This window comes from Caloenas nicobarica, chromosome 14 (assembly GCF_036013445.1).
Source record: "Caloenas nicobarica isolate bCalNic1 chromosome 14, bCalNic1.hap1, whole genome shotgun sequence".
NCBI classification, from domain to species: domain Eukaryota; kingdom Metazoa; phylum Chordata; class Aves; order Columbiformes; family Columbidae; genus Caloenas; species Caloenas nicobarica.
The window spans coordinates 15,242,456-15,268,945 of NC_088258.1; the positions used below are offsets into that span (position 1 = coordinate 15,242,456).

Genomic DNA, 26,490 nt, shown 5'->3' on the forward strand with positions numbered 1-26,490 from the left:
CGATGGCTTTAACAGGCCGCGGCTCTCGGCGGTCCCTGCCGTGCGGGACGGGCTGGGGCGGGGCAGCACTGGGCAGCACCTGGACCCGGGGCTGGGGAGCTGCGCGGGTGCCCGCGCCCGGCGGGAAGGTGGCGGGGCCGCCCTGAGGGGCTGAGGCGGCTCCTGGGGGCGGCCCCGCTCAAGGACACCCCGGGCCCGCCCCGGCGGCGCCGCTGAGGAGCGCCGCTGTTCCCCCGTACCCCGGGACCCCCACCTTACACCGACAGGCGCAGCTGAGCCAGGGCTGCAGGTCACGCCGGTGTCCGGGGGGTCCCGGGGTGTCCGGCCCCCGGCAGGGCCCGGGTCGCTCGCTGCTCAGGGCGATGAGGAGATTGCCGCGGCTTTGGACTGGGCTCTTGTAGGTAATAATAACTTGAAGCCTTGTACGGAATTTAAACTGTCACTTTGAACTTTTTTTTCACACACACACACAAAATCTCGGTAGGTTGCTAGGGATGGACAGTTCTAACTTTTTAAGAGCCTGAGCCCTTGAAGGCAGCATATTGTCATAAGCCCGAGGACAGCAGTTAAATGTCAATACTGTTCAGAAATCTGCTGTTTGCTTATTTTAACGGAAGCGACTGTAGTGTTCTTCTCTGGGTCACCTTGGGCATCATTGGCTGCATATAAAGACATTTCCCAAGGAAGATATGTACAGCTTAAAAATACAAAGCAATTACTGGCTAGCAAAAAAGTTTCTATCAAGCCATTGGATTAGGCATTAGGGTGCTCCCACTCCCTGATAAAACACCTGACATCTGCTGGCCAAACAAGCGTTAAGGGTGAGCCCCCACAGCTACCTCGGTTTTAATAACTAGTCGTTCCCTGGGGCTGTTCATGTGGGTGATACTGGCACCCCACTGAAGATAACTGGGTTTTATTCACTTTAGGATTTTTTTAACTTTCCACATTGATATTTTTCCTCTTGAATTCTTGTGCTACTAGCAGTTGTCGTTTCGACAACGCTTTCTCTATTTGTAATTTCACTTTTCTTGTGTTTCTGCAGACACGGCTGTGTCCCACCGTTGAACAGTTCCCTCAGGAGCCTGGGCCCGAGTCATGTGGCAAACCCGTATCATCCAGGCCGTGCTCACTCCGTGGTGTGCAGGTAGCTGAGCCCTTTGGGAGGGAGTTACTGACAGAGCAGGGCGGGGTCCACTTTTTGGCGGCTTAGTGTCTTTTGATCATAACGAGCATTTGACAGTTTGATAAAAAAATTGTCAGTTTGAGGTTTCAAAAGGGTTTTAAAGTAGCGAGAATCTATTTCTCGCTTAAGCATATGCAAATCCAATTTTACATATACAAGCTGCAGAGAATTATATAACATTTTTAAAGAGACAGAAATAGGCTTCATTTTTGTTGAATACTTGCTCTTCAGTGGTAGCAAGATTTGCATGTGGTGTTCTAATACATGTTTGTCACATCTTTTTATGTGTAACAGTAGTCCATTAAAAAAATTTCAGTAGTTTATAATGACACTTAGTGGTCAGTTCCTGTGCCATCCATAAAGCAAGTAGTTCTGTGGCAAGTTATTTAATTCCTGCAGCAAAGCAAGTATTTTTTTTCCTATAAGAAGTTATTGCCAAAAGATAAAGTCTTGCAACCTTACCAGAACTGAAAGTATATACATTTTTGCCTACTTAGCTTTCATGGGAGAATCAGTGTGGCATTCTCCTTAAAATAACCAGGACATGAACCCTAGCACCACAAAAATCTGCCATTTATTAATTATTAATCAGCAAACTAAAAATAAGTGTATAAAATCATTTCTTCTTCTCCTCTGCTGATTTTAAAAGATTAATGTTCTTGTTCTACTTCCAAACAAGGCGGTGATAGTAATTATAGTAACCTTTTTTAATATTTATTGCTTGTGTACAGTAGTGTCTCTGGCATTTGTTAGGGTGCTGTTACACTGTTTCAGAATTGGATGAGAGGGTAAACTGCTTCCTCTGAAATCTGAGAACTTTTGCTATCTTTTACAAGTATTTCTAGATGAGAACTATTAAAAATATTCAGGTGTACCTTTGATATCATCTGCGTATTGTAGTTTAATATCATAGTTTGACGTCATAGTGTGAGACACTATCCTCAAACATTTGTTTGGAGAATTGAAGTAAAATGTTTTTTGATCCAAATTAGCAAACAATGTATACATTTTTTAATTACTGGGGACATAGTATGATAGTATCTGGTTTATTTTCTGTACTTAGACGATAATAAAAACATTCTTGGGTAATGACAGAATCGCAAATTGCTGTTAACCCAATTTTTTAAATACCTAATTTAGTTTTCTGTTCATAGTTGTATAATAGTTTGTCTCCATTTACTTCTGCTGAACATCTGACCTGAAAGTATAGTTGTTTTGTTCACCCTTTCCAGTTAAAAGTATTTTAGCTGTGGACAGATTTCTCTTAGTGGAATATTCTTACCAAAAAGTGTGCATCCTTTGTTACCATCCCAGCCTGGTTCTGCAAAGCCTTTGGGAGAGGCAATTCCCAATCTAGACAGTTAAGTCTTTCCAGGGCCAGACTCTACTCTGGGCTAGAATTGCATCACAGAAGTCGACGAAACCGGGATGGGGGCCCTTGCGCGTGGGTGCCCATCGCCCAGCAGTTTGTAAAATGTGCTGCACGGGCGCGAGATGACACTGGGTGACGTATGGCTGCATGTATGTGGGCTGGAGCGTATCTACGCATAGGCCGTAATTAGTGGTTTTGGTTTGACTCCGGAAACAAATGCCAGACACGCCTAATGACCAAGTGTTTGTGTACGCTGTTGAGTAGGAACACAGCGAGGGCATTTCAGAGTCTCCACAGCCCTGGGTCCCCTTCAGCCTGACCCTGCCCGGGGAGGCACTGCTGGGGCTTTTGGGCTGAGCCACAGCTCGGCCCACGGTCTGCGGGAGCTCGTTCCCCTGTGCAGGCTGGCAGCTCGTTATCTGGAGGGATGACATCATCCCGAGATGTAGATGAGTGTGTCTAATATTTCATCGACCGCTTTGTCCTTGAAAAACGGGCTTCAGCGATGCAGGAGCCTTGTCCTCAGTCGTGAAAAGGGGACTTTGGTCTAAAAATGTTGCACTGGTGTTACAGTCACTGGCTCACCGCTTGATCTTTCAGAAGATGTATTTGGAATTTAAAAAAAATAGTAACAGTTGATGTAAAGCTTTTCGTCTTTTAGAGCATTTCAAGAGAAAATGCGTATTTAAGATCCCAGCGCGGTGGCAGATGCTGATTTACGCCGTTAACGCCTTACAGGTTGCAGGCGCTTGTGCCGGCTGCGGCTCGGCAAATACTGATGAGGGGATTGAGCGCGGCTCAGGCGTGCCAGGGCTGAGCGTGAGGCCGGGCCGTCGCTGCCGGCCCTGGAGGCCTTGGCTGAAGGGAGCGGATGGGGTGTGAGCGGGACCGGTGGCGCAGGGAGGGGATGGAACGGCCGGGGAGGCCCGGCCGCCCCCGAGCGCCTTTTGAAAGTAACGAAACTTTCCAAACCTCCCAGCTGGCGCGTCCTGGCGGCGCTGATTGGCGGAGCTCCCAGCGGCACGTGACCGGCAGCCAATGGGGGACGGCCGGGCTGAGCCGGGCCGGGCCGGCTGGGGCGAGCGGCGGCGGCCGGCGCGGGGAGAGCTCGGGAGCCGCGGCGGTGAGAGGCGGGCGGGGCGGCGGGGCTGCCCCGCCGGGGACGGAGGAGGGAAAGGCGGTTTCGGTGCGACGCTGCGCCTCGCCCTGTGGTGGCGACTGGGGTAGGGAGGCAAGGGGAGACGGAGCTGGGACCCCGCCTGTGCGCGGCCCCCGCCCGTCCCGGCATTCTTCCCTGCGGACGCGCTTCTGGAGTTGCGGCTGCTGCGGGGCGGGGAGCGTGGGAACCGCGCCCGCTGCTGAGCTCCCGCCCAGCTCCGTGCTCCGCATGGCCATGGGCAGCCCTGACGCTGACCCCTCGGCTGGAGGCGGCAAGGTCAGGCGTTTCGGGAGGGGAAACGCGGCGGAGCTTCTTTAGGAATCGCTGGAAACGCTGGGCTGGGATGGAGGAGACGAGGGCTCTGCTGAACTGAGCCTTTTGGGAGAGAAAACCCTGAGAAGATGATCGCTCTTTTCAGTGCCGGCTGTGGGATTCTGCACTAATCCTGGCACTCCAGTGACCTCTTCCTTTTCTTTCTCTCTTGTGGTGATTTTCTTTTGTATTGCTCAAACAAAAGAAAACAGGCCCTTATGTTACAGGAAGACCCACGGGAGGGGACTCTCTTAAGAAAACGTAATTTTCATAGGATGGGAAAGCTTCTCAGGAGCAAAGAGGGGTTTTTGTTTTGGTTTACGGTTAGGAAAAAATGCCTGATAGGAGCTTCATCATCTCTGCCATGGATAATTCAGTAGTATTTATAGTACTGTTTTACTCTTAGTGTTTTGTTACAATATGAATTACTGTGACTCAGGCCATCAGACATTACTACAAAGGTAGGCCAACATTGTTCACCAAAGTAAGATGTTCTTTTGTTTAAAAAAAAAAAGATAAAAATATTCAGTGGGCAGGGTTGTCTTGAGTCCTTTATGCTAGGACTGGAACAGAATCTACGTTGAGGTCCTTGTGAATTTGGTGAATTCAGACTCTGATTCCCAGATGGAAGTTCCTTCAATAATTTTGTGTGGCTTTTTTTTTTTTTTAGTGTCTTGGTTTTTTTTTTTCTTCCTTAAGAATTTTGCAATTCTGCTCTCACTTGTATGAAATTGTTTCCGCAACATTTCTGCTGAGGTGTTTTTCTCATTGCAGAAGTCCACTCCCCACCCATGAACGCTTCCACTTCCCGTATGATGTAGAGGTTTTGTAATGATCTGACCAGCACTTGTGCTGCTTGCACGCAGGATATCTGGCCAGATGTCTCTTCTGGCTTCATGTGTGCAAAAACAAATAAGATGCAGCCAGTGCATGCCTGCTACCGAGTGAGAATTTCTCTCCTTGGTTTTTCCACATTTGCCAATGTTTAACAAAACATTGCTAAAACCTCCTTTACCTTCCCTTGCTTTCCTCCTTTTGTAGTGAGCCTAGACAATGAGAAGTTCCTAATTAGTTTAATTAATTACTTTCCAGGCATTTTTGCATACTGTCTCCAAGCTGTTAAACATCAAGGGGGAAAGGCAACAGGGAGAAAAACAAGAAGTCAAAGCCATACCCTTTCTACAGGCAGCTTAGAAAGATTTATGTGAGTGGGTTTTTGTGCTTTGTTTTGTGGTGGCGTTTGGGGTTTTTTTTAACCAGTTTCAGAAAACCAAAAAGGCTTTAATACTTTTTCTAAAACTTGGAATTTTTCTTTTCTGTTTCAGTTTGTATCTTGCATCTTTGTTTAGTTTGAAAATCCCTGTGAGCTAAGATGGAGTGCAGATGTACAGGGAGCCTAATAGGTTTTCCTTGTGTGTTTCAGACAAAAAACACGTACCCATGGCTTGGGACAGGAGTGAAACAGTCTCTGCTGTGTTGTGTCATCTCTGTGGAATAAGTATAGGTCCACAGTCCTTCCATGTGTTTGCAGTTTAACAATTTTAAATTATAAGGACTATTTAGTAATGGTAACTGTGAAGCAGAGCATACTCTTAGCGGATAACGTCCTTAGTGGGTCCGTAATCTCATGTTTGCAAAGACATAATTAGAAACAGAAGGGGACAGCACCTCTATCCTGTGAAAGTTGTCAAGGTTCTGTGGAACTCTTATAAATCTTATGGCTTGGTTAGGGAAAGTTCCTTTGTATCTGACCCTACAATCTTAAAAAATGCAAATTAGTACATTCTTTTAGTCCTTCCAAAGTGCAGTCTGAAAACACAAGCGAGAGCCAGATATGACCATATTAAGGCTTTTGAGGCCAGTGGGAGCTGTGTCTTTTGGTTCCAGAGGGTTGTTTGGAAGCTTTTGGGAGCAAGATATCTTGCAATCCATCTTTATCTTAGTCTGACTTCTTTTTGGTGACTGTCTGAACACATATATGGGATGTATTCTAACGCTTGTGTCAGAAGAATTCCTCTTTGGACACGTCTGAAATACATTTAAATTTATGTAGCAAACTCAGGCATACCCTGGGTGGAATCTCTGTTCTTGAAGAAATACAGAAACTTGTCTGAATGTGAGAAATAACCATCTGAAGGAACTCTAGCTTGCTGTACTCTGCAGTGCTTTGACCACAGTGGTGGGTGCTGGTCCTTTTTGGTTTCTCATTGCACCTGCATCACCTCTTTGTGTCTGATCCTTCCTCCCTCTCCCTCATCTGTAAAAGACAATTCTTTTTTTCTTCACAAGTGCACTGCAAGGATTGGTCTGTGTGTACACAGTGCCTTGAGCATGAGGACATGCTCATTAACTTCAAAGGCACTTTCAGTTCGCTTAAAAATCATAGAGTAGATGTATCGTAAACGATCCTGGGTCAAGCATGTTAATTATGTTTAGTTGTGATTTTTTATTTTTAATGGGCAAGGGTGCTGTTTGGAAAGTCACTCTTCCTCATACTCCTTTTCCACTCTTTTTTTTCCCCAGTGCATAGTTTGGTGAGTACATACAAAGAGCAGCAGCCTTGAGACTTCTTGCTGAAAGTATCTCAGTACATGACATAGTGGTTTTATGTAGTTTTGTCTAATTACCATTTTGTATAACGAAACTGCATTATAAAAACTAAAGCTTAGTAACTTTTCCCCTCACCTGCCAGCTCCCCTTCCAAAGAACAGCATAATTTCTGGGAGTGTGTAGCTAGCCGTGCGTTGAGGTGTGTGGGCACAGCCACTGAGCTGTGACACTGCTCTCCCTTCGCTCCGTAACCTGAAAATCGCCTGGGCTGTGGCAAGGGCTTGGACTGTGCAGCATTGCTGGGGGATGTAAGAATTGAGCTTTACATCGCCAGACAACTGTAAGTACTTGATAATGTGGTCTGTAGTGGAGTTAAGAGCTACTTACGTTTGCCTCAGTAGAGTTACTAGATAGATGGCTCTTAAGCTTGTTTAAACCAGGTGATCTTCTGGAGAGGAAAGTGTCAACACAGGTGATGAATAATTTTTTCCATTGAGTTCAGCAGATGTGCAGCGGATGCACATTTTCTTTAGCTATGGCATGCTGCTCAGACTCCAGCATTTCCTGAGTATCCTAAATAAAGTAGAAGGTAGGACTGATGTCTAAATGATCTTTGAAGGCTTTGGCTATTTTCTTCCCCTTTATTCCATCAGAATTCCTCTAGAAAATGTTTTGCTCAGTAGATCTGGAGCTGAAACTTGATAGAAGAACTATGTTTCCTCAGTCATTAGATTTCAACAATACTAGTTTTCTGACAACTGCCACTGTCATGAATTGTTAAACTCCACCTTTATGTACTGTCCTTGATCTGTTTGGGTTTCTGTTAAATTGAAAATGTCTGTGTGGAATCTTTTCCTCACCCAGGGTTGGACAAGGGCACGTTGTCTGGAGCATTAGGTTTTATGTTTCTCCATTGTCAAGACTAACTCGTATAATATTTGCTCGTGACCTGTTTCTTATAATAGAGTGCATCATGCCTATCAGAGGGCATTTATTCAATTGTGGTCTCTAGATACTTAAAGTCTTAAAGCAGGAGTGACCAGCTTGAGGTTCTTGATTCCCCTGCAGCCCTTTCATGTGTCATTCCCAGGTGGGACTGTGTCCTGTGACTGGGTTTGTGCTGGCACAGGGACAACTGGATGGTCCGGATTGCTCGCCGGGTTGCTGCAATCTCTCTGCATACCTGGTCCGGCCAGATGCAATCCCACTGAAACCTCTCTGGAGTTTTCATCCTCACCTCCTTGGGAATTTCTGGAGCTCCCTTCTCCTGTGGCTCTCCGAGGTATCCAGGTATATTGTGGCTCTCCGCCATGCATGGTTTGTGATATTTCAGATTTAAGGTCAGGTAGCTTTGTCTGTGTTGACCTAGGGAGAAATATTTCATGTGTCCAGCAGTAATGTTCATAAAAAGCTTAGATGTTCCTGGAAGTATTAACACAGGAAATTAGTATCTTGAGTACTTTATCTGTGTCTTTTACAAGTTTCTCTTTAATTTCATGGTGTCTTTAGCATTGCTGAAGCTTACAGTTCAGCTCATTTGGAGCTGAAGTTGTGCCTGAGATGTCTTCTCTTTCATTTATGTTCTGTGTGTGTGGGCACAGCTGGAGCTGAAGTTTGAGGTTTGGTGCTCAGTGCTGTGTAGTCAGAGGGTGGGGAAGGTGCTGAGTGCTGAGGATGCGGCATAAGTGTGGAGCAGCCTTAGGAGAACTGGGGAAAGGGACCTGGTTGCTCAGTAGTGGTTCTTTCACATTTATGGTGTCTGACAGAGCCTCTTCAAGCCTTTATTTTGGACTCCAGGGATGCAGTGACCTCCTGGAAGGAGGGATCTGCTGCTCTGCACCAAAAAGTACTGAAGTAGCTCAGTCTTAGTTCTTATGCTTTGTCCTTTAATTTTCCAGGGCAGAACAAAAATGAAACAGGGGTTTTAAACTTTGCGAACTCATCATGGAAGACTCAGAAGGACATCACTTCAGCTCAGTGGAGGAGGAGACCAGATACTGGAAAGAGATGGCTATGAAATACAAGCAGTGGTAAGGCAGTGGCTTCATTCCTTTAAGTTGTTTGATGGGGTGTGTAACACCACGTTCAAAGGCACAGATAGCACTACAGGGCGTTTCAAAAAGATGTAACCAAAACACCTTGTGTTGTGGGGTCACCATTTTGCGAATGACTGAGGCTGGAGCTGTTTGTGTGCTGGGAGAGGCATCTAGCCTTAATAGTTTGAAACTCTATGCCCTGCCCTTTCAAGTGATAAGAGTTTCATTCATGGGTGTTCACGGTTGCAGAGATACAGTGATTTCAATTTGCATCTTTTTGAAACACCCCTATATTGCTTTGAAATTGGGTCCATCTTTTTGAAACACCCTGCGCAGGAGGGTAAATTCAAGGTGGTTCAGCTGTCTTGAGTGGTAGCAGTAGCAACGCTTCTGCATGAACTACAGCAGCTGAGTCCTTTATACTTATTTGAGCAGCGAATCTGTGCTGCTGTGGCACTGCTGGTTGTGGTCCCTGCTCTGGTTTGAGTAGGACTATGTGTGCTGAAATGGTGCTGCTGTCATTCTTTGTATCTCTGGATCAAGAATGGTTTGACATCACAGACATGGAGAAGGATCCCTGGCTGAGAGTGGACACACTTCACTCCTCCCTTTAGCTCAGTATGTTGCTGTAAATGCAGTAAAGGGCGAAAAAAATCTGGACTTTCTAGATGCTGATATTGGTGGGTCTGTCTTAGACCAAGTGTTCAGACCTTTCCATGCTGCTTGTTTAGCTTGCTGGAGGATTATTTCAGTAGAATTGTTCAAGAATACAAGAATATCTTTCCTTCATCTTTCTCTTTCTTTCTTTCTCACTTTGTTCATATTTCCAAATAAGTAATTGAATTCAATAACAGATAAAATCTGCAGATGGCAGTGGACAGTGTAAAAGCTAAAGAGACTCCATGTGTCCTCAACACCTATAGTGTGAAGACAGATTTGTGGATTCTTCTATTTATTTGGGCTTTCTAAATTTGTTTACCAGTTTGCTATGGGGTGGCTTTCCATGCTTGTTGGAGAGACATTTGCATATGATCCTCCCTTCCTGTGGAATATGTATGTTGGAGAAGGGCATAGAGCCTTCTGTGTTAAAGAGCAGTATTTTTTGCCTTGAGTGTACAAGAGAGATTTTTTTCTTTGTTCATGATGATGAATTCTGTTGCTGAAATTGCTCTCTAGTGCTGAGAATACACAGGAGGAACTGCGTGAATTCCAAGAAGGGAGTCGAGAGTATGAAGCTGAACTGGAGACTCAGCTGCAGCAAACAGAGTCCAGAAACAGAGACCTTCTGTCAGAAAACAATCGCCTGCGGATGGAACTGGAGTCCGTTAAGGTAGGAGTGGATGATACACACAGTACCTGCATATCCAAAGTGCAATGGTGAACAAGACAGGCACGTGCAGATTCAGCTTGCCTGTTGGACAGGAACCTTCAGCGTTACAAAGAAACTGGACAGAAAACTGCAAAAAAGTATTGAAAAATTAAGAAATACCAATCCGTTGTCTGCTTTGAGGGTGCTGCACTCCTTGGTAACATTCCCGAACCCCTGCTTGCACGTTGTGGATATGTGTCAGGATAAGTTTGAGATGAGTGCAAATTGTTTGCAGTAGAGTGGAGACTAAACATGAACATAACAGAGCTGCTGTTCCCTTCCTTCTTCCATCTACTCTTTTCTTCACAGCTTTCTTGTCTGCATTGTGCAGACACAGATAGTACTGTAGAACAATCAAAATACAAATGTTCCAGCTGTGTTCTTGCATTACATAAGAAATCTTAGTAGTTCTAAACCCTTTTTACGTAGTTGTATATTTATTATCTGGCATTCCAGATAAGCTGTGAAGGAGCAGCCAGCAGATAACACACATAACTGCAAGGAATAAAACAGCTTCAGTCCTGGTTTTGTTACTGTGTCTTTGTGTACTTGGGGAAAAATAGTTTGTCCTCTTTGTACTTGGTTAGCCTTCTGTGAAACTAAGAACCAGCTGAAGAGCATTAACTTCCATAATTATAAAATGTAAGGGATATGAACTTATTGAGATGGAACTTCCTACTAGAGTGACTAAAGAAATAATGAAGCTATCTAGAGTATGAAGAGAGACGAGTCTACCTCATTTCAGTCTCGTTAAAGATGCTGCGAGTCCCCTGTGCTGGTTGACAGATTTCATTGTATTTGTTATGTTGCACTGATCTTTGTTCTCATATTAGTGCCTTAGCAGTATTAAATGCTTGACATGCTGTAGGGAGTATTGGTCTGCTGTTCCATATAGTCACATAAACCCGTGGAAGCTGATGAGCTGGGGGAGAAGGCATAAGTTTGACAAAAATAAAACCTGCAGTTCATTTAGTTGAGTAGGATGTAGACTGTTTTCTTTCTTTAGAGGAGCCAGGATGAGAGGAGGGGACAATGAACCAGCCAAAGCAGTTAAGAATGAAAATAGCAGAAACAACATAGAACCTCAAAAAGTGGAGGGTAAACGTATTTTAGAAAATCTTATTCTTCACAGCCGATAACTTTATTAAAACACGTTATGCTTGAAACAAACCTTTTAACAATTGGCTATTCATGCAGCCTGCAAACTGCAGTAATAGCCTGCAGTGAAGGAACAGAGACTCCATTGATGGCCAGATCAGCTGATAGTTTATTACAATTGGCGAAAACAAAGACTCAAACCTTGCAGTTCTGGGCTTTTATCTGAATCAATTCAAGAGCAAAGCTTTAAACTTGTGAAGCTATTGAGCAGCAGTGTTAACTGAGCCCGTCAAGGGTTGGTGTCTGCATCTGGGTCAACACCGGTGAACTTTGCGAGGCCCACACAGCCAAGGCTTTGAGCTTTACCAGCCTAGCGTGTGTGCCTGCTCCCCCTCAGAAACAGAGTTCACACTACCTAAAAATAAACAAAAATAATGCTTTGAAGGGTTTGTTCAGAGTTTTCTGTAAAGCTGGTTGAAAGTAATCTGCCTCTTGGAGTTTGGGGGCTCTTAAATTCAGCGTGTAACTATGCTTAGAGATCTGGAATTGTAGCAGTGCCACCACACTGTAAGCAAACAAGAATTTCGTAATTCAGAATGGGTATCTCTTTCCATCCTCCTTGTCTATGCATTTCATGTGCTAAAATAGCTGTCTTCGAATTATCGATCATGCTAGACTACATGCCATGGATTTAAAATTCCAGTGCATGGGTTTGTTCTCAGTGACTTCAAGTGTATTGTGCTTCAATTCTGAATGGAGAAAGCACTTCAAGAATGCTACTCATACAGCAATCTTGGAGTTTCAAAAAAAAAAAAAATCCCTGGCACATTGAAGTGATCTGATAGCAAAGTGGTGGAGTGTAAGGCGTTGCAGTAAACGGTGTGCTGTGAAGCTTTCCCTGCCACGTGGTGTGGAGCTAACTTTGCATGTAGTGATGGAGCATCTGCCTTTAAAGGGGCTCAGACAACGCCACAGAAGGGGAATGTGCATTGCTAAGTCACTGATGTGCTGTTTGATTTGCCTTTGATTAGGAAAAGATTGAAATGCAACATTCAGAAGGATACAGGCAAATCTCTGCGCTGGAAGATGACTTGGCACAGACAAAAGCTATTAAAGATCAACTTCAGAAATACATTCGAGAACTTGAGCAAGCAAATGATGACTTGGAAAGAGCAAAAAGGTGACCCACCTTCTGTGTTTTCGTTTTCCACCTCTGTTCTGTCCTGTGAGCATGGTGTCACTGAACTGTTTGTGGTGCTGTGCTCATTGGCACTGCCATTCTCAACTAATCAGGTGATGACTGTGGTCAAGAGGTTTGTGGCAGATGGGAAATGGGATAATTTTTTTCCTTTCCCCTGTGCACATTGCACTCTTTCATATCTTAAAAGCTAAAATAAAAAACAATGGTAAAAGAAAGCAAACCAAACAAAAACACATAATCCCTTGTGAAAGAGGGAGTTCCTCTATGTGCTTGAAGGATCTGGTAGTGACACCTTGTGCACTCTTTTTCAGAGCCACTATAATGTCTCTGGAGGATTTTGAACAGCGTTTAAACCAGGCTATTGAAAGAAATGCTTTCCTGGAGAGTGAGCTAGATGAGAAAGAAAACCTTCTGGAATCCGTGCAGCGCCTGAAAGATGAAGCGAGAGGTTAGCCAGAAATTCCTTGGATCTTTCACTTTCTCCCCTCCTGGCTTGTAGCTGTTCACTCCTCTCCATAGGTCTTAGAGCTTGGCTTTTACGTTTGCACCTTTTCAATCTGCTATCTGAAATGTAGAAGCAAATGAGGAAGCTTCAAGAGTGTTCCTCACTGCTCCTTGAACTTCTGACCTTGTTCCAGAGCAGTTCACAGAAGCAAAAGTCTGTTCTGGCCTTCTCCTAATCTGTGGTGAAGCTTCAGGGCCATAGGGGGTTAAGAAGAGCCAGTCCAGCTGTGGCACGTGCTGGTCTGGCTTCTTGTAACTCATGAAGGTCAGATTTAATAACCATTAACCTCGTTGTTTCCTGGCCTGTGAAAAGTGCAGTCAATGAAACAGTAATGGGGCAGTAAAACTGACTTCTGGTTACCTTTGAACAGCCTCATGTGCTGGCTTCTCGGTTTCTGTCAGTAAGGCTGGGTGAGAAGAGAGAGACCATGTAGCTGGAAAAACACCTTCTGTTTTCAGATCTGCTCACATTCTGTGCCCTTGAGTGGTTTCCAGAAGCTACAGCCAGGCTGTGGGACAGAAGTGCTCTGTCCCTTGGCTAGACAACGGTGTAGCTTCCACCTGGCCTCAGCCCAGGTTTCGTTCATGTGGAAACCAGGGTAGAAGAGAAAAGGGTGCAATAGGTAGAATCTCAACCTGGCCGGGAGCTGGAATGAAGCCGACGTGTGCCAAGTTGCCGAGCCTGTCTCTGTGCCTCTGCTTACAGCCTGTGACATTTGGCAAGGAGTTAACTCCCTGCCTCAAAAGGAGCCTTGTGAAAGGATATGAAAATTAAAGCCAGATATAGCAGCTGAACTAATGCTACAAAAACATCTTGAGCCACAGTCCTAGAAAAACCTTTAGTGGTTGTCCAGATTTTGAATGTATGCCTTGAGTAAGCTTTACAGGGATAAGTGACTTTACTTCACAAGGAGAACAATCTTTTGGGCAAAACAAACCTTCTCACCTGTTTGTATCTTGGTGGATACAGACTCCAAAGTCTTGCTTTGTTTTGTTTCCTTCATAGATCTACGACAAGAGCTTGCAGTGCAGCAGAAACAGGAGAAACCCAAAACACCAATGCGAACTGCCCAGGAAACAGAAAGAACAGACACTGCAGTTCAAGCATCCTTATCTGTGCCCTCAACTCCTTCCGTGCACCGGGCACCCAACATCAACACACCCACCCCTGCAACATTTAGGAGAGGTGACTGACAGGGAACCAGCACACAAATACTGCTTGATGCTCTTGTTTTTACTGTAGCTTCTGGCTAAAGGAGGAGTGACAAGAAGGGAGCAGTGTTGAGTGTTTCAGTTAAATACATCTAAATCTAGTCACCATGGTCTCAGTATTTGTACGCTGATTTTTGGGGTTTATTCATAGGCTGTTTGTTTCCATTTGACTTGAACTGTCCAGTAATAATAATTGTTAGGGGCAAGATGAGCTGTTGGGACTTTACTATTTGTTCACGACTGTCCCAGAGATGTTGGGCTAACTTAGGGGAAGGATTTTAAAAACTTCAGTGTGATCTTTAATGTCATGCTCGTGTTACTTGAATTTGCTTCTCCGTGAGATTATGTGCTCTTTGAGAGAGGCTTTTTTTTCTACTCTGGAACAGCAGGACACTGACAAGTCATCCTAGCTGTCTGTACTAAATGACTATATCTCTGCTTTCATGTTGATAATATTAGTTATTTTTTGTGAGCTCTGGTTATTTCAATAACACTAATTCTCTGATCTTAAAAAAGCCAGAAATTTGTGTAACTGTGTTCCTGTGCAAGTGTAGGGAGTTGCGCTGTCGCATTCTGATGAATTAATATTATAGCTCTGAGCACTAATGAAGCTTGATTGGGGGCTTCAGTATGCTTAACCTAAAATTACATGTTTTGTGTGGAAGAATTAATGCTTCTGTAAAAGTGAGAGGATTTGGAGATTTGTAGTAAAGTGAGAGACGCTGGTCCTCTCTGAGGACATATCCTGCTGCAGCAACTGAGATGCAGAGTAGGCTGGTAGAACAGATCTCTAGAAGCCCGAGCCAGAGCATGTCTGGAGACTTTAGCTTAGGACAGCCTAACTTGAGCTGTCTCAGGGACATAGTGCTTCATATTCCTAATGGATATGAAAGATCTGGAGGTGAGATACAAAAAGGTGAAGATATTGATGCTTCCTCTGCTCTGTATGTCAGCCTGTCTTCTGGCTTCCAGTGTGAAAGCTTTTTTTTGGTACATTTTTTTTATTGTTAATGGGTAATGTATCCTTCTTTAACCTGTCCTGCAGGTCTTGAGGACAGTTATGGTGCGACCCCTCTCACACCTGCTGCAAGAATATCTGCACTTAACATCGTGGGAGACTTGCTGCGGAAAGTGGGGGTGAGTGATTCCCTGCTAGCCAGGGCTCTTGGCAAGGTGGAGCTGTCTGAAACTGCAGCCAGTGCTGTTTGTGCTGCTGCTCAGAGGACACTTTGCCCCCAGGTTAGCTAAGCATGGCCTTGAAATTTGATCTGGACTTTCTATGTTTCTGACCAGCCCCCAAGTAAAGATGGACCCTGCTCTGTTTTCCTCAGACCTTCCCCACATGGGGATAGGATCTTCCTCTACAAATTTCTGAAAGCGCATGTGCAGAGAGAATAAATTGGCATAAGTAAATTAAGAAGGGATCTGCTTCCATGAAAGGCAGGAAGGAAAGGCTGGTGCCTGCTGTTCAGTGGGCTTCTGATGAAGTTTGTCTTAAGAGGCCAGTGGCCCTTTGAGCAAGGCCTAATGTCATGTTAAGCTGCAGTTTGACTTTTAAGGTAGTGCTGATGCTGGAAAAATTGTCCTTCTATTTTTTTCCCGAATGCCCCAGTGCTGTTTTGGCACAAGCATTTGTATGACTTTCTGATACAGCTAAAGAGTAACCCAGCAACAAAGTGGGAGTGATCCAGGGTGGGAGCATGTGGGGGAGAAGAGGGAATCAGTTCCCTCAAGTGTATCACCTAGTACATACAACCTAGTGTGTGTCCAGAGAAACAGCTCAAATGAACATTTAGTAATCTAAGAAGTGATGCCTCTAAGAAAGATGTCAAAATCTCCCTGAGGAAGGTGAAGATTTTGTGTTCCTGCTGGTGAACAGCAGCAACTCCTTAACCTCCCATGCAGAAATAGAAATTTGCCTTTAGAGAGATGACTGACTTAATCTTTTCGAAAATTCAGAACTTGTGTGGCCATGGGGTCTAGCAGGTGTCCTACTGGACACCCCATTCCAAAAGAAACAAAAAAATCCCCAAACACCCTTGCTGCTGTTTGGGTGTGCCACAATGCCATCTTGTAAAAGAGAAGGGTGATATCTGACACTTGCCTCGTCTGTGTTTCCGTTAGGCTTTGGAGTCCAAACTTGCGTCTTGCCGAAACTTTGTGTATGACCAGTCTCCAAACAGAACCGCCGTGTCCATGTACATGAACAGAGATGTCCTGGAAACCCGCCTGAGCCCTCAGCCTCTGGGTGACACGGGGTGAGTGTCTGCTCTGCTCTGCTGTCTCACTGAGAGCTGCTGGTGTTAGAACTAAGTGACTGATACTGTTCTATTTAGTATTAAATCTTTGTTTTGGTAGAGACAGATTTGTTTTCAGCAGATATGAAGCTTAGTTATTCAGGATCATGATCTGAATGTTTCAAATCAGTTCATGGTGTGAATTTTGGGGTTGTCCTGTGCAGGGACAGGAGTCGGACCTCATGATCCTTGTGGGTCCCTTCCAACTCAGGACATTCTATAATTCTGTGATTAAAATTTGGAATCAGTAGCTGCTGAAATTCAAAGACTATCTGGAATCAAGGTTTGAAAACCACAAACTCAAATAAAATGTAATCTTTGTATTTTGTTATAAAGCCAGTGTTTAAATGGGATGAAGTACAACAGAGGAGCTCTTACTTATTGGCTCAATTTGTTTCGTGCTATATATTCTTATAGAAGTGATGTCTTGGGAACATTATGGCACGTAGGGACTTCCCTTGTCACAGTTAATGTTCTCATTTGTGGGAGAACTGGAAAAAAGGCAAATAACAGGTTCACTCAGAATGCTTTGTGGTTGTTAAGACGTATTTCCAGGGAGCAGCTGACAGGAAGTAACTGAACTTATAAATTTGTCTGAACACTTGAACTGGTTGTCTTGTTTTAAACAAAGAAAAATCAGTAAGGTTATCACAAATTGCAGTTCAGCATCTGCTTAAAATGTGCCAGTCCTGTACTGCACGTTATTTAGATACTCTGTAAATAAAGTGCCTGTAGTACAGTTTGTTCCAGACTTAATTATTCAACTAGACTGTTGTGCTGGGAATACTGGTTTGTCCTGTTACCCAGGGCCCAAAGTTGTGTGGAAGGAGTGCTCCACATCGTACTTGCTGTCCCAGCCTGGGGAGAAACCTCATGAAAGCTCCTCCAAGAAATCCTCAAGGGCCATACAAATTCTAACACCTGTCAAAGAGAGCTGCTCACTGCTCGAAGGAAACACAGCCCAGTGTTATGGTGGAAACTCAGTCTAGTTAAATAACGGGCTCACTTAGTGCTCAGGGGGATTTTCTTTTATCTGTTGATGTCTCACGCTGAGTGGTGTACTCTGGAAATGACCAGTGACTCTGAAGATGGTAAAACCGAGCAAGAAACGCACTTTTGTTTTTTATTTGCAGGTTAGTGAAACGCCTGGAGTTTGGAACACGGCCTTCAAATATTCCAGGACCATTGAGCCATCCCTCACAAAGTGTTGTCAAGATGCTTCTATAAAAACCTTGGTTGGCTTTGGAAAAGGAAAAAAATATATATATATTTTAAACTTTTTAGTTTTAAAGAGAATATCACCGAGCAATCAGGCAGCGGTCTTGGGTTGGTGAGGACTGAACCAGAAGCTGCAGTTGGCAATGGCCTTGCCCAGCCTGGCCTCTCGGCTGAGTTCTGTGCGCAGTGTGATAAAGCGATGCTGCCTTGCAGCGCAAGACTTAGACTTGCTTCCTACATTAGTTGCTGTAAATAACTCCCAGAAGTTGCTTTTTGACACTGCAGGCAAAGCCACTGTCCCTCTAGCTACACCAGAGACGGTGTTCCCTGTGCAGCTCCTCAGGCCTTGGCTTTTGCTGTTCATCCATGGTATTCTGGCTTAAATCCTGGTTGTGCTGACTTTCTATCATGGGTGTTGTGTGCTGCAGTCGCTCCATTAGAGGAGTGCTTTTATGTGGAAAAAGGTGTATTTCTGCAGGGAAGCTGCTCAGCTCTTTGTGGGATGTTTGCTGGTCAGAATCGTGCTGCACAAAACCTGCCTCTGTTGCAGCAAGATGGTTTGGTAAGCAATGATTTGCCATTAACAGGTCATGGCTGAGGGTGAGGAATCCCAAGTGCTTGGAGTGCTTGGGAGGGCCCAGACTTAAAGACAAGGTAGGAGACTTAGGACTGGCTTAGCACAGAGCCATCTCTTTCTGCCAGTTGTGGCCCATAAAGCCCAGCTGCTGCAGGAGGCAAGAGACCTGAGGAAATTCCTACTTCTAACACTTGAATAGGTGGGTTTTACTGCTTTCCAGACTTTCCTATATTAATGTGCCTTGGGTATTAGTGGGTTTTTTTTCTTGTTTTATTTTTTTTTCTATGAGAATATATGCTTTCAGATGTTACTAATTTAGAATTTTTTTTAACCTGAAGTCACTTACATTAGACAAATGCACATGAGTACATAATTAGTTTAAAATCAGGGGTTTTTCCCCCCTTATAGAATATTGCTGCATTTTAGTTTGGTTTTTAAGTGGAGTAGCTTCACTCACAGTATTAATGTACCTCACGGAAACCTGTACTTGCAAAAATAATCATGACTAAACAATTTGTATGGGTTTTTTGCAGAGGGTGGGATGGGGAGGGGAGAGCTTACTTGACAAACAAATGCATAACAGGTTGAGTTTTGTTTTGGTTTGGGTTTTTTTTAAGAAAATGCTGTGAAAACAGCCACTGATGCATTTATTTCTCTAGAACAGGAAATAATCACATATAATTCCCATTATTCAGACCATCTACAAAGTTGGCTTAACTGGAGAGTGGAATAAAGCTTATTTTGAATGCTAGTTGTTGATTCATTTTGAGGTTTTTTTGCAAGTTGTCGCTGTGGTTTATGCACAGATGTTTGCTACCAGTTTCTCATCTGTTTCTGATCAATGAAGCTGAAAGAGACATTGTTCATTTTGCTGAATCACGTGCAAAGATTTTCCTACATCTCTTGCTTCTCATGGTTTCCTACCTAAGGAATGTAAATATTGCTATAGCTAAAGGTGCCTCTGGGATTTACAGTGCTTAGCATTGCTCTCTTAAAATCTTGAACTCTGGCTGTTTTAACGTGATTCTTGTCCTCTCACACAGGGAGTTGACACTTTTCTTATGAGGAGCAGAAGTGTGTGGGCCGCTTTCTTAGTTGTGCTGGCACATGGACTGTGGTTCAGTGAACTCTGTAGCCTGGAGGGATCAGTCAAGAACAAGTTGCATTTTCCTTACCCTGCCATAATTTGCCTGCTTGGTGAGCAGAGTGGCCTGCAGGCAGGTTGAGATACAGCATTGAGATAAGGTAGAAAACTGGAAAATCATGGCCGCGCTAGCGTTATGTATTTTTAGATGTACTATTAATGTGACTACAGATATAATCAGACCGGAGCGGATATGCCGTTGGGAACTGTCAAAATAATTTAGTCTAGAACAGTCACCCCTGTAATGGTACAGAGGAACTTTTTTTGGGAGAGGAGCTTTAGCTTGACCACTGTTGCGGAAGGATGCTTTCTGTGGTGTTACTAAAGGAACTCTGACTCCATATTTCATCACAAGCTTTGCAGAACAGGGACTGGAACCTGAGTTTCTGAAGTGGTAGCGCAGTGCTCTAGCCATCGGACCCACCTCTACCATTGTGCATGCGAATTTTCTAGATTAATTCATTTTAGAAGGACACCATGTTCGCTTTGCTGATTCTGCTCCAAGCGTTGGTGCCTAAGACCATTCTATATAAAGTCTGACTCCTCGGTCTCCTGGTTCCCACACACTGCCTGTTTAACAGCCAGCTCTGAGCAGAGCTGGGCTGCACAGCTGATCAAGCAATTGAAAGGTCTCACCTGATAGCTCTTACCCGCCCCCCCCCTGCAGCTTTTCATCTTAATTCTTACTTAAACTCTTCCTCTACTCTTTCATGAGCAGAGAGAATTCTTTGGGCCCCGATTCTGCTGGTTAAATCTCTGAAAAGTCTGAATCTCCAGTTCACGATCTTTGTGCCTTCTGGAACAAAGCTCAGATTTAGCAGATGATTGCATTAGCTGTCAGGCTGGATGTTTTTGCATGACTTGCTCACCCAGTAGTCACACTGCTTAAGGTTCACTTGCTGTAGAATCTAAGACACTGAGTAAGATCTGTGTACACCATTTAGAGTCATTCTAGCCTGGCTTTGCTGTGCGTGGCTCTCTGCTGCCCCAGTGTGAGCACAGAGCTGCTGTCTGAGAGTGCTGGAGCTGCATGGGTTGGTCCTGGTAGCTCCCAGGGGTGAGCTGCAGTCCTGCTGGAGTGCTCCACAAATAAAAAGCATCTGTGTGCTGATCCCCTACTGCAGAACAGCTTGGCTTGGATTACTGTCTTCAGTGTGCACGGCTGTTTCTCTTTGTTTCCAGCCTGCTTTAGAGGCTTTAGTTGGAAATATCAGTGCACACAGACTTTGAGGGGGGCTTCAGATGCCCACAGACAGATGCTCAGGGCCCTACCTGCTTCCCAGTTGCTGCACATGTCCTGCAGCTCTTGTGTCACAGCTGTCAGCCCTTGGGGACATCCTGGGTCACCTCAGTGACCACCGTGTGTCCCTGGGATAACCAAACCTGGCCCAAGTACTTTGTTCAGTTCCATGTGTGTACTTTGTTACTCCTTCAAAAGCAATTGCTTAGGAGAAAATCAGGACTTTGTTCTAATGATTACAGGACAACCTTTTCTAAAAAGTATTTGAGTTGTAAAGAAGCTCTTCTGCATTCCCCATTCCCTTCGAGCATGTGATATTGCACCCAAGTGACACCTGTACGCAGAATACTGGAGTAGTTTTTATAGACTTTTATTGGTGTGTAAGCACATCCATGGTGCATATAAAACTGTAACAGTTGACTTAATTTGAACAAATGATTTTTTTTATTTTTCTGTAAGTGATTAAAAAGGCATTTCCACTTTGTGAATGGTGCATCAGGGGTGTAGTAACCAGACAAAAAACCTATATTAATCGAATACTCAAGACAAAATGAAAGTTTAAGAAAAGATTAACTGACCAATGCCTTTTTTCTTTTTTCTTTTTTTTTTTTTTTTTTTTCTCCCCTGTAACAGTCTCACAAATCCTGTGTAAACTATAGTTCACTGGGATTTAAATAATCTGAGCTACTAGAACTCACTTTCTGGAAGATTCTCAAAGTGAATTACTCTGAGTATTCAAAACCCCCCACCTTTTCAGATACACTCCATGGTAAAATAAGTATTGGAGTAGTTTTAACGTCAGTCTATATGTTGGAGACAAGGCAGTTGTGCTTTTATCATTGTCAGAGGAGTGGATGTATGTGACCTTGACACTAAGAATAGACTTATACAGTGCTAAATACTGTCCTCCCTCCCCTTGCTGCAGTGCAATTTTTTTAAGCGTGTTTATTCACTGGCTTTTGTTCCATTGAAATCTCCATCTCTTGCATCCATTTCTTCATCACCTCCTTCTGTTGCATTCTCAATTACTCTTCTGCCTCCAGATCTACGGGGTGCGGCAAAAGATGCTGGCTCGTTCCCCCTCCTGCAGGAAGAGAAAAAAAATAATAAAATCAGGTGTTAGGTCACTTGTGGTCCTCACAAATAAGCAGAGAGTTTTGTAAGAGTACCTGCGGGGCTGTGGTTTTTAAATGCAGAATAGCCAAGAGCTGTGGGCCTCTCATACAGCCTTCTGTTCTGTACTGCTTTGTGGGCAGATTGAGGCTCCCAGTTGCTCGGAACTGGGATGAGATTCTTGTTCTTGTGCTTAAAGTTCTCTGCTAAATGGTCTCATCTGCTGCAACCCTCCCTACCCTTTATTTCAATGTTTTCCCCTGTGGGGACTGCAGCATCTCCCTCCCATCCCCACATATTTCCCAGCCACAGCCCCAGTCAGGGACACTTTGGTCCTCAAGGTTAATTTTTGGGGAGATGCGAGTAAGTGAGAAGGCGCGTTTGTCTCTTCTTGGCCTCCATTGTGTCTGAGCTACAAAACCCTTAAGTTTTGTAACATGGCCTCTCACTTGCCCCTCATTAAGCAAACCTTTGTAAAGGCTTGAGACCACAGACATAAGCAATAGAACAAATACATGATCACTGAACATTGTGCCAAAATTACTAATTTGATGTTAAATACATCCGACTATGCACTTTTAGGTACAGCAATCATGCATAAATATTTAAAGGCTTGTCTTGTCCTTGCAAAAGACTAAGCTGATGTTGTCTTTCCAGAAGCAGCTATTTAAATCCAAAGCTCCATCTTCCACACGAGGGAAGTGGGTTAGGAACATTGGCTGGACTAACTTATTTCAGGGGCACAAATCTGTGTTTCCGAGGTGGAAATGTGATGTAGTCTGTTTTCCACAGTTCTGCCCTTAAAGTTCTGCACACGTGTGCAATTAGCTGGATAATAAAACTTCCTTTCAGCTCTGCAGTTAGTGAACCCTCGTTCTGGTGCCAATGGCATATATTGAACACAAGGATATGTCTTTGCTACCCTGGCGTGTGCTTGGCAGAGTCTAACAGTACTTTCTGCTGTTTTGTGATAAACAGCAATAACAAATATCTGCTAACACAAAAGTTAGGCCAGTAAATTAATCACTTCTTGTCAAGAAAGATCTCTGTCTTCATCAGGAAGAGCTTTTTACCCCCTTGGACTCCTGCTTTCTGGACTCCAACTCACAAGTCACTTGTACAGTAACTATGCTGCAGTAATTCACTGAAGCGCTATAAGAGAATGTGGGGCTGGTGGGGAGTAACAGCCAGAGTCCAACCCAACCGTGCAGGACAGTTTTGGCTACAGAGGAGTGAACTCTGTCACACGCTAACCACTTACTAACATCAACTGTTGCAACGTGCATAAACTTAATACTTGATAAACTGGTATAGGCCCTGCGGATAAACACTTTCTGTTTATATCTGTGCCTCTTAAACAGGTTCATGGGTTTGATAATATCCACGTGGTCATTTGCATTAGCAGCTTTAGAATAATGCATGTAGTTGAGACAATCCCTAAGTGTTAGTGTTTGCTTAGCATCTCTGTGTTTAATCTACCTTTGAATAAGTGCTTGAATAACAGTCCCATGGGAAATATTAGGCTGACTAAAAGGCACATGCAAGGACAAGACACCATCTTTAAATATTCGTGTGTTCACAGCAAAATCCAGCATATGTAAAATAGAATATATACAAATATTACAAGGCAGTAGCTCTTTTTTTTTTTTAATTCCTATCTCCAGACAATGTGATACAGTATAATGCTGTGCTAGGTGACAGTGTCAATATTAATTTCTGTGGCTGTGCTCTATGTTTTAATAACAGTAGACAAGCAATGTAATGTCTGCTCCAAAAGCCTAAGTAGTAGCTCCTTGTAAGCAATACAGGCACAGAGTACAGTGTAATGAAAGGCAAGATTTTAGCTTTCGTCTGTGATTGTGTGCTCTAAGTGTGATAAATCACATGCAAGTAAGATATTCCCAAATCTCAGGTGAGTTAGATGGGATCTTACCTTAGAGTCAAGTTTACAATATGCATTAAAAATACTGTGAAATTCTAATGGCATGCTGTGACACTTTATTAGTCCTTTTAATCAATTTTACTAATCAATGGTGTATTTAATTTGAAAAAAAATTTGATCTTTGTGTCTGTGCACGAAGATGAGGTGTAAAAAAAAAAAGACAACTTTCATGCAGGAAAAGTCAGAGTACTTTATTAAGTACTCTGTTGGTAGACCTTGTGAGAATTGGTAAGTCTACATCAGTACATGACCTACTTGTAAGAAAGACATATCACTGAACAGCTGATGGTAGCTAGATTATTGTAATATTTGTCTCTTTTGATAAAACAGATTAATGCCAAGATATCCAAGCCTTCACAGTTTGCAGAAACCTCACATAATTTTTACTTGGGCCAAAGAAAATGGAAATTTGTACAGTACGAGCGAGCTGCAAAGTTGAAGGCATGGTACCTGCTTAGTCATGCGAAGGTTCCTGTGTCCCTCTGAAACAGAGATAGAGAGTCCTGGGCAGTTATACTAAGCACATTGTCATGATCAGAGGTAGGTATATTACTTTAAAATAATTAAACCAAGTACATTACAGCCAATTACATTACATTTAGATAAAACAAAAAAGTGAGCCTTATGCTATTCTATTGCAAAGGGCTGGACACAGCCACTGCTTCATAAAGCAGGCAGGGGCATGCGGCAGCCAAGCTGGTGCTGATGGAAAAGGCTGCCGCATCTTTCGTTCCTCACTTTGGAGTAAATCCACATTGGAAGGTTCGTGCACGTTACTGGTAAACACACTGGCAAAACACACGCTTCAAGAACACAACTAGGCAGGTGCTTTACTTTCATCTGAAATACTGTTGGTTTTAGGTAGGAAGCAAAGTTGTACGGTGTGATGATGCAGATAGAGCATTTTCCTTAGAATTCAAGCCAACCTCTTTGTCTCAGTGAGTTGGTGTTTCCAAACACAGTGTGTGCAGGAGAGCTCAGGTATGCAGTGACTGACCACAGTTTCATCTCTTTCCCAGTCAGCTTTAATAAGAAAGTGCAAAGGGACATTTTGAACTTTTCGTTGGTCTCATGACACTGAGACACCACTCCCTTTGTGGTGAAGTCCAAGGAGACTTTTGGATAAGAGTCATATAATGTGCTTTGCCCTTTGCTACCTATGATGTTGTCTAAGACTGTTTGCAGTCGTCGTGTGCAAGTTTTGCATGTGTGGAAGTGTGAAAAGCACAAGCATTTCTACCCTTTTGTGACTGCTTCTGTACAAATAGATACAGCCATCATAAAAATGGTGTTTTCAAAAGCAACCAAGCCTAATTCTGTTCCTATTTAGGCCAACAGAAGTTTTGATTAGAAAAAGAGTAAGGCCTGTGTCATGTTATCACAGTTGTTCACCTCACAGCTGAAATCCTGAGACTGCTGTGGTCTATGAAACACTCCTCACCTGCCGACTTTGGCCTGTTGTTGTATCTGCCAAGCTCATACAAGGAGTGAGTAACTTTGCAGTATTATCAGTATCTGTTCTTTACTTGAACATATCTTTTTTAAATTTCTCTAGTTTTTTTTTCCAAAATTCCAGGTTGTCAATGAGTGGGAATGGTTGTCCCAAACCAGGGCACTCTACCTGAGCTTGTTCTTCAGTGCTGTAACCTCCCGGCCCAGCGCTTCGTTACTCTCAGTAGCTTCATCCAGCTCTCTCTGCAGCTTCCTGCGGTTCGCGTTGATCCGCTGAGACTCTTCCTCAGCCTCCTCCAGCTGCCTTTTCAGTTGCTTGAGTCGTAGGTTGCCCTTCTCGGCCTAAAGGGAAATTTTAGAGTAATGCTTTAATTCAAAACAGATCTAATAGCTTTATGTTCTTTATTTTACTTTTTTACTTCTCTTGAGGGTTTTACTGAAACATGGCCTGAATCAAAGGTAGAAGCTTAAAATATAAAAAATGTAAAAATAACTTTACTTTGTGGGAGTTCATTTTGCTGATAGTTACTGTATTCAGACACTGCCTTGTTGTTTCTTTTGCTTCACAGTCCTATGTCCCGGCTTTTCTGGCTTACAGGCTGGTGTGCATGAGGTAAAGCTAAAATTTTAAAATAAAACATGTTTATCCTCTCTATTTATATACCAATAAGGATGTTGTGCACAGTCCTATATATGACTGTGCATCAGGCTGTTGCAGCTGCCTGACTGACATAAACTAGTGCTTTGGCACTTGACTGAGCATGGAAGAAGAATAATAATGTTCTGTCTTTTAGCAAAGGGCTGTGTAGATATCCAAGCAGTCTGCTTTCTAGAGGGCTATTTCTTTGAGGCAGAACATGGAATCTCCCTTTCTTAGGGTAAAACCTGAAAATTCTTGTGCTGCAGACCAAGACCCTCCTGGTACAGCCCGATACCTGATCTTTGTACTGCTCCGCTTGCTTTCTCTCGTCCTCCACCTGCAGCAACGCGTCCTTCAGCTTCTTGTCCTTCTGGCGCAACGTCTTGGCTGCAGCCTGCTTCTCTCTGCAAAGGACAGCGCAGTGTTTGGTGGTGTGGAAGGTCTGTTGTCCTCACCTGCCTCAGGCACGTTGCATGAAACGGGCACCAAGGACCCATGTGTTAAAGGCCTTACTGAATTTAACAGATGAATTCTAAGCAAAACTGAAAGGTCATGTTCTTCTGATCAAAACAAATGTGTGTTTGCTGCATGCTAGAGGTGTTCCAGGAGATCTGTTCTAAAACGCAAGGTGATTTCCTCAAGCAGTAATCCTACAAATGGCACAATGTGTTCTGGCGATTACCCTGGCAGGGTCTAGGGCCATTACTCTGAAGTGCAGGGGAGCAGGTCCTTGCCCTTGATACCAGTAGAACTTTTCAGCAATCAACTTGTTCTGAATCAGAACCTGTAACAATTCCAATTACTGGCCGTATGTCTAAGAAATGTTAAGTAAGGGAGAGTTTACCAAGCCTTAATGGCACTGAGAGCC

The 26,490-nt window shown here is 43.7% G+C and overlaps 2 protein-coding genes across 16 annotated transcripts in view; one reads left to right on the forward strand and one right to left on the reverse strand.

Moving 5' to 3' along the window:
- The first annotated feature begins 314 nt into the window (after positions 1-314).
- On the forward strand, positions 315-18,842 carry NDE1 (nudE neurodevelopment protein 1). Of its 12 annotated transcripts, none has more exons than XM_065644618.1 (11): positions 3,630-3,681; positions 6,722-6,919; positions 7,670-7,869; positions 8,478-8,609; positions 9,792-9,945; positions 12,114-12,262; positions 12,595-12,731; positions 13,794-13,973; positions 15,045-15,136; positions 16,124-16,257; positions 17,430-18,842. In XM_065644618.1, the coding sequence occupies exons 4-11, from the start codon at positions 8,524-8,526 to the stop codon at positions 17,521-17,523; spliced, it is 1,026 nt and encodes a 341-aa protein (XP_065500690.1). In that variant the 5' UTR covers positions 3,630-3,681; positions 6,722-6,919; positions 7,670-7,869; positions 8,478-8,523; the 3' UTR covers positions 17,524-18,842. The 12 variants fall into 12 exon arrangements, with proteins under 12 accessions (XP_065500700.1, XP_065500701.1, XP_065500694.1 ...); XM_065644627.1 differs by having other exon boundaries at positions 7,670-7,861; XM_065644619.1 differs by lacking the exon at positions 3,630-3,681 and adding an exon at positions 5,218-5,233.
- A 2,003-nt stretch (positions 18,843-20,845) lies between these two features.
- Positions 20,846-26,490, reverse strand: part of MYH11 (myosin heavy chain 11) — a 58,460-nt gene continuing 52,815 nt past the window's right edge. For 3 of the 4 annotated variants that reach the window (XM_065644846.1, XM_065644847.1, XM_065644845.1), the window contains 3 exons: positions 25,918-26,026; positions 25,152-25,324; positions 20,846-21,559 (listed from right to left, as the gene is read on the reverse strand). In XM_065644846.1, coding sequence (XP_065500918.1) covers positions 21,421-21,559; positions 25,152-25,324; positions 25,918-26,026 — 421 coding nt within the window. In that variant the 3' untranslated portion in view covers positions 20,846-21,420. Of the gene's footprint in view, positions 21,560-23,980; positions 24,013-25,151; positions 25,325-25,917; positions 26,027-26,490 lie in introns of all 4 variants that reach the window. The other variant, XM_065644848.1, reaches the window with a different exon arrangement.